Raw genomic sequence first — 6,459 nt, forward strand, 5'->3', positions numbered from 1 at the left:
CGGCGGAAAAACAAATAAATATCGGATTTCCCTTAATGCATTACTACCGATTGCGGCTGCACAACGTGTCTGGGCACTTTCGGGGGGGCGGGAGGGTGTCTGTGCCGCACTCCCCGGCACGCACGGGGCGATGCTTGGCGGCACCCAGGTGTGGGGTTGGCACCCGGGGGGGCTGCCGGGGCTCAGGGTGGGCTTTAACGACGTGCCCTTCTCTCTGCCCCCTCCCTCTGGCGTTCCCCACAGAAGCTGCCGATGGCAACTCGACCCTGGGCGGCGGGAATGGCACGATGGGGCTGAGCGCCCGCTACGGCCCCCAGTTCACCCTGCAGCACGTCCCCGACTACCGGCAGAACGTTTACATCCCGGGCAGCAACGCCACCCTCACCAACGCCGGCAAGCGCGACGCCAAGAACGCCGCCCCCGCCGCGGGCAACAAGAAGAAATCCGGGAAGAAGGAGAAGAAGTAGAGAAGAAGAAGAAGGAGACCTTAGAGCTACAGGGCAGCCGGCTCCAGCACTCCCCCCCCAAAAAAAAAAAAAACCCCACAGCCCAGGCCGGAGGACGAATGTGAATTTTTTTATTATTATTATTTTATTTTTTTTTTTTGTGATGCAAAAGTAGGAAACGCTGCGAATGTATCTCGTCATCATCAGGTCTGGGAGCAGGGACTCGCTGCTCTTAGACCTCGTGATGGGAACCAATCTGGAAGCTCAACCCAACACAAACAAGTGCCCTGTGAATAATGTTTTATACGATCCCTCGGGTATTGGAACATGCAAGGGCGGAAGGTCTTTTGCCACGTCTTTGGATCCGATTTGCTCCCAGGTAGTCCGAGCCTTTGTGCTCGGCTTTGCCCAATGTAAATAATTTTAACGTGGATCTTTTAATTTACGTAGCCCTTCAATCATTTTTTTGTTTGGAATGGAAAAGGAAGTTCTTAGCTTAGAGCCCGCGCTCCAGTTCTTCGCTCTTAAATTTTCCATTCATAAAATTCACCCCCCCTCCCCCCCCCCCCCGCCCCAGATAATGATAGTGATGGATTTTGGAATTTGGAAGTTGGTAGGGAGTGCTTCAGTTCCTGCTTACCTGCCACCCAGAAAAAAAAAAAAACAACAAGTGTTTATATTGCATGAATCAAAGGGAATATGGCAAAGCTGCATCCTAAACATTTTTTTTTGTTTGTTTGGGGTTTTTTTTTAAAGTGTAACCACTAATGGCCTGAAATACGAGAAAGTAAAAAGCCCTCCCGATGTCTGAGAGGCAGGGAATTGGATAAGGAGCGTTGCCGAGGTGTGCGGCAGCTGCCCCGGCGGTTCTAGGGGTCTCCGAAGAGCAGACACATCTCAAACCTTCTTTGCAGTAAATATTTATATGTACAGTCGATGTTCTTATGGAGTTAAGGCTAAGAGAGCCTCGCTCCCCCGCGGCCAGGCGGGTGCCCGGCCGGGTCCCCCGCCCGAGGGGACACCGGGGGGCGACGGTTCCCGTCTCTGCACAGTGTCTGCATGCACGTCCCTCACCTCCCACCTGCACTAGCGCAGTAGCTCCACACGGACCCGCAGAAGTCCTCGCATGCCCACGCAGCGTGGTGTGAACGCGCCGGCAGCCGCCCGAGCCCCGCGCCGGGGCTGCCTCGGGGGAAGGGGAGGGGGTGGGGTGGTTCAGGCGGGGTGGGGAAACTCCTTGCTTCTTATTGGGGCCCCAAAAAGGTAATTTGGGGTGATAGGGCGGTTTTTTATGAGGCGGTTGTTTTGGGGGGGTCTCGCCAGAAGGGGCGGGATCCGCAGAGCTGCCCGTGCATGGCTTTGGTGCAGAGTTGGTGACTGAGTAAGTGATGGTTGTTTTGGTGGCGTTTGGGGACCAGATTCAGAGAAGGGACCCAAAAGCAGGGGGTGATGCTGCAAAACTGGGGGCAAAAACTGAGGGAGTGTCCAATGGGACCGTGCAGGGCCAGCCTGGAAGAAGTGATGCTCCCGCTGGCTTTGGGCTTTCCACCCCACGGAGAGAATCAAAGGATGAGGAATAGAGTTTCTCCACACGCCCATCATCCTTGCACCAGGCCAGCTTCCCATAGCAAAGCAGCTCTGAGCCCTCCAGGGAGGCAGAGGGGGGCTTTATGTAGCCAGAGTGAGGAGAGGGGCTGTGGGGTGGCCAGGAAGGGGCCGCACCGAGTTTCCCAGGGGGTGTGTGTTGTTTTTTTTCCTTTTTTAATCACTAACACGTAACTCACCCGAGCAGATCCAGCCCTCTCAGCCAGGCTCACCCTACCCCAGCCCCCTCCCCAAACCCAGGGCAGCAGGAGCATCCTCCGTGTCTCATCCGGATCCAGCCACCTCCAGCTCTGGCTGCACTGGGAGCGGTTCCCACCCTGTCCCCTGCAGCTGCCACCTGCCCCCCCTTCCCTCTAGAAATGCTGTAGCTGAATCGTAGTCTTTATATTTTCTTTTTAATCTGCAATCTGAGGTAGCGTAGTGAGTGTTGTGTATTTAGTGGCGTGTTATTTTTAATTGCAGTAACTAACTTGTGGACATCAGTATTTTCAATTTTCTCTGTATCTTCTTTCCATGTGGTCTGTGCTCTGAGTGTACGTGAAATGAAAACACGTTTGCCCTTTCAATGTGTCTAATATTGAATTATACTTATATATTATATATATGCTTATATCCTTCTTATACCCATATAGACCAATGTCGATGTGTTACACGCAAGTTTTATACTCTAATATTTATATTGCTTTTTTTCTTTGGGAAAAAAAAATAATAAAATGGTTTCTTCTGAATAAGTGGTGTTTATTCCAATGGGAGGAGGGAGGCACAGATGGGGCCTGTCCATCCCATTTCTGCTGCTTCTGGTGGGGGAGGGAGGGATCAACCCCAGCCTGGCTCCAGCAGTGGGGATGGTCTTGGGGCACCCCAAATCTTATGTCCCCTAGGGCTGCTTTTGGGGCTCCACCATCCTCTGGTCCTCCAGGCCTTTGAGTGGAGATCGACATGGCTGTGGGTCATGACTGAGGAGATGGTGGTGTCCACAGCTACAGCCCCTTCCCCACACCCAAGGGGATCCAATTGCCCCTCTCCATCACTGGCAGGGATCTGGTCACTGTTCCCCAGTCCTGGGGGGATCTGATCATGCCTCTCCAGACCCAGTGGGGATCCATCCCATCACCTTCCCCATCACCAGCAGAGATCCACTCTCCCTTCCCCAAGCCCGGGATGATTCCCTGTTCGTGGAGCCCGGGCTCCCCTCTCTGTGTTTGGGGAGGGTGGATGGGAGGAGGGGTCAGGAGTTGTGAGCAGAGCTCCCTGGCCAAGGAGATCCCCCCACCCTCTCCCTGTGGGGGGTCCAACACACGCTGAAGAAAAACATCCCGTGGCTCAGGGTGTCGTAACTGTGGAGGGAAAAATAAGCTGCTGCTGGCCAGATGTGAGGGGGAGGGTGGAGAGGCGGGGGCAGAGCAGCCCCGAGAGACAGACAGACAGAGTGAGCCGGGGATGGGGGCGGGAGGCTGGTCCCTGCTGTCAGCAGAGCACAGGAGGCTCCAGCTGAGCAGAGAACAGCTCCCCCTTCCTGTACTCCTATCCCTCCGTCCCATGTCTCCATCCTGGTGCAGCTCTGTGGCCTCCACCCGCTGTCCCCCAGCAATCCCCGAGTCTGCCCTCACATACAGAGAGCGTTCCCCGAACCTCCCTTGCTGACTGACAGACATTCCCCAAATCCCCCTGCACCCCACAGAGACCCCACTCCCCCCATCCTGCTGCACTTCCACAGAGACCCCCAGAAATCCCCGTGCACCTCTCAGATGGACACCCCCGTCCCCAGATTTCTTTGCACCCCTCAGACCCAGCCCCCCTCTCCTCCCCGTGCACATGGGGACAGTCCTGGTCACACACACATGTGCACCCCCGTGGGAGGGGGTTCCAACTAGAGCATCCTCCTTTGGGGCAGGTGGTCCCAGACCACAGGGGAGGCCACGGGGGGCAGGGTGGCGACAGACCTGGTGCTGTGGGGCCCCCGTGACATCGTGCCCTCTGCCCCCAGCCCAGGAGCTGCTGTCCCTTCCACACAGGATCACCTGGAGCACAGTAGGGGCAGCTCCAGGAGGGTGATGGTGGGGATCAATCACAGCGACCCGCAGCTGATGGGGAGCAGGGCTGAGCACTTCCAGGTGCCACCTGCGGGGCTGTCCCCGCTACCTGCCCGTCCCAGGGCACTGGGCATCGCTGCCCTCTTTGCTGGTGATGCCACCGGGCACCTAGAGCCTGGTGGTGGGGGCTGTGGGTAGGGGAGGAGAGGATGGTCACCACTGGTGGGGAACAGAGGCTTTCAGAGCTGTGGTTTGAGGAGTCGCAGCCTCCCCGGTGCCCTGAGCCCCACGGTGTCCCCGTGTCCCCGGCTGCGGGTGTCGGTGGAAGGTTGTGTGCAGAGGAGGCACGTTGGGTTTCGTTTCCTTTCTCTCTCGCACTAAAATCACCCAAGGGCAGTGCGAGAGCCGGGAAGGGAAAGGCACAGCCACAGACCTGGCCAATTAGCGCTGATGAAGGAAACCCGGTCAGCCGTGCTAATGAACGGGGACACGCGGCAGCAGGAACACGCTCATTCCAGCCCAGCGAGCAGAGGGAGGAGTTGCCGAGCTGAGGTGCTGAGACAAGGGAGGCCGGCAGAAACACAGCCCTGATGAAAAGGATGCAAATAGGGTGGCAAAACGGAGCCCCCGGCAGCTGCTGGGGCTGAGACACCATCAGGGGATTAGAGGCATCGCCCCCGGGCCTTGGAAAGGAGGGGACGGTCATGGATGCGGGATGGGAATGAGTGGGAAGTGTGTGTGGGGGGTCTTTCACCTCCAGCCATTGGAAGGAGTGAGGGACTCTCTTAAGTGGTGTGGGGCCATGGGTTACAGCCCCTGGTGTGGGGTGTGAGGGACTGTATCCCCCCCAAACCAGGTGTGCCTGGTGTGTGGATGTGGGGGGCTGGTAGGGGAGGTGGGGGGGGGGAGGTGGGGGGTGTGGGTGTGGGCGTGTGTTCACCAGCAAACTCTGAGGTGGCCCAGTCACCAAGCAGAGGGGGACCTTGTGTCTGGGCCAGGGTATCCATCCTGGAATATTCTGAACATCCCTCAACAGCCAGAAGGGGCTCGTGTCCTCCATCCCATTGCCCTCCTGCTTCTCCCTCTCCTCCATCTCCTTATTTCCCCCACACTGGGATCAGCTCAGCACCTTTTCTCCCTATCCCCCATCTCCTTCTTTCCCCCACTCTGGGATCAGCTCAGCACCTTTTCTCCCCCTCCCTGCTCTCCCTTGTCACCCTCCCAGGTGACAACCATGGCATGGGACCAAGGGAACCCCAGGCTGCTCCACAGGTAGCAGAGCTGGAAGCTCTTGCTGGTCCAGGAACAGGTCCCACAGTGGTGGAGACGCCCCTTGTCCTTCCACTGGGGATTGTCCCCAGCTCACCTCCTGCTCCTGGCAGGGCTGGAGCATCCAGAGGCCAAAGGCAGTGATGGCCCCGTGTCACCAGCTTGTAGGGCCCTTGTTCACAGCAGTCATTTTTTGGGACCAACTGACCTTGAAAATCAAACCAAAACAACAACAGAAAAAAAAAAAAAAGGAACTGAGCCAACCCAGTTTCCCATTGGATCTGTGAGCTGAGCTGAGCTGACCTGTCACTTGGCCACATCCTGCAGCAGGCTGTGGTCACGGGATGAGTCCCATCAGGCAGCTCCTCCAGCCATGACTTCACCCAGCAAAGCACAAGGCAGGGAAAATCACCAAAAAAGTTGAATTTTCAAGTTATTGCCTCTCACCCCTTCATTTGGGGTCCCCAAAGGCAGCCAGGAGGTTGTCCTGGGTTCGACACAGGCACTGGGAGTTGGAGCCTGCCCCAAGCAGAAGAAAATCCTGGGAGCCAGTGACAGTGGGGGGCTTCTCCTCCTATAAAAACCTCAGAAGGGAGGGCAGTAGATGATGCAGTCAAAAAGCAATTGGAAATCTCAGTACTTGGGATACAAAAGGTTCTAAAGGGACCCATTGGGGCAGTGGGTGCAAAAAGCCAGGCAAGGAGCGTGGGTGTCTGTAGCTGGGATGTTTGTGGGATAGTTCCCACAGCCCCTCTGCCCTGCTCTCCTCCAGCCCCCCCATCACATCCCCTGGGATTTTATTTTCCCCTGACGCAGCTGGCTCCTCTCACACCTCACATTCCCGGGGCAGAGAGAGAGGTGTCTCACCATGCTCCACATCCCTTCCTGCTCGATAAATCCACTTCCTGACGCTTTGATTTATTATTATTTATGATCATAATAAAACGTGTGCGTAGACGGAATAAAATCTGCCTTTTGCTGACTGAAACCTCGTGACCGCGGTGAAGGAGAGGGCGGAGGGCGGGCACTGCCTGCCCTTGGCCGGCTCCGTCCGGACTCGGGGGCTGCCAAGACCTCATCCATCACGGGGAGGAGCAGGACCGGCC

General features: G+C 56.7%; 1 protein-coding gene across 1 annotated transcript in view; it reads left to right on the top strand.

Annotated features, from left to right (window-relative positions):
• The window catches only part of LOC103764054 (protocadherin gamma-C5), a 29,764-nt gene extending 28,130 nt beyond the window's left edge, over positions 1-1,634 (top strand). The window contains exon 5 of the mRNA XM_018073517.3: positions 244-1,634. Coding sequence (XP_017929006.2) covers positions 244-467 — 224 coding nt within the window. The 3' untranslated portion in view covers positions 468-1,634. The remainder of the gene's footprint in view (positions 1-243) is intronic.
• The last annotated feature ends 4,825 nt before the right edge of the window (positions 1,635-6,459 follow it).

This window comes from Manacus vitellinus, unplaced genomic scaffold (genome assembly GCF_001715985.3).
Source record: "Manacus vitellinus isolate BGI_N305 unplaced genomic scaffold, ASM171598v3 scaffold_25_pilon, whole genome shotgun sequence".
Classification (NCBI taxonomy): domain Eukaryota; kingdom Metazoa; phylum Chordata; class Aves; order Passeriformes; family Pipridae; genus Manacus; species Manacus vitellinus.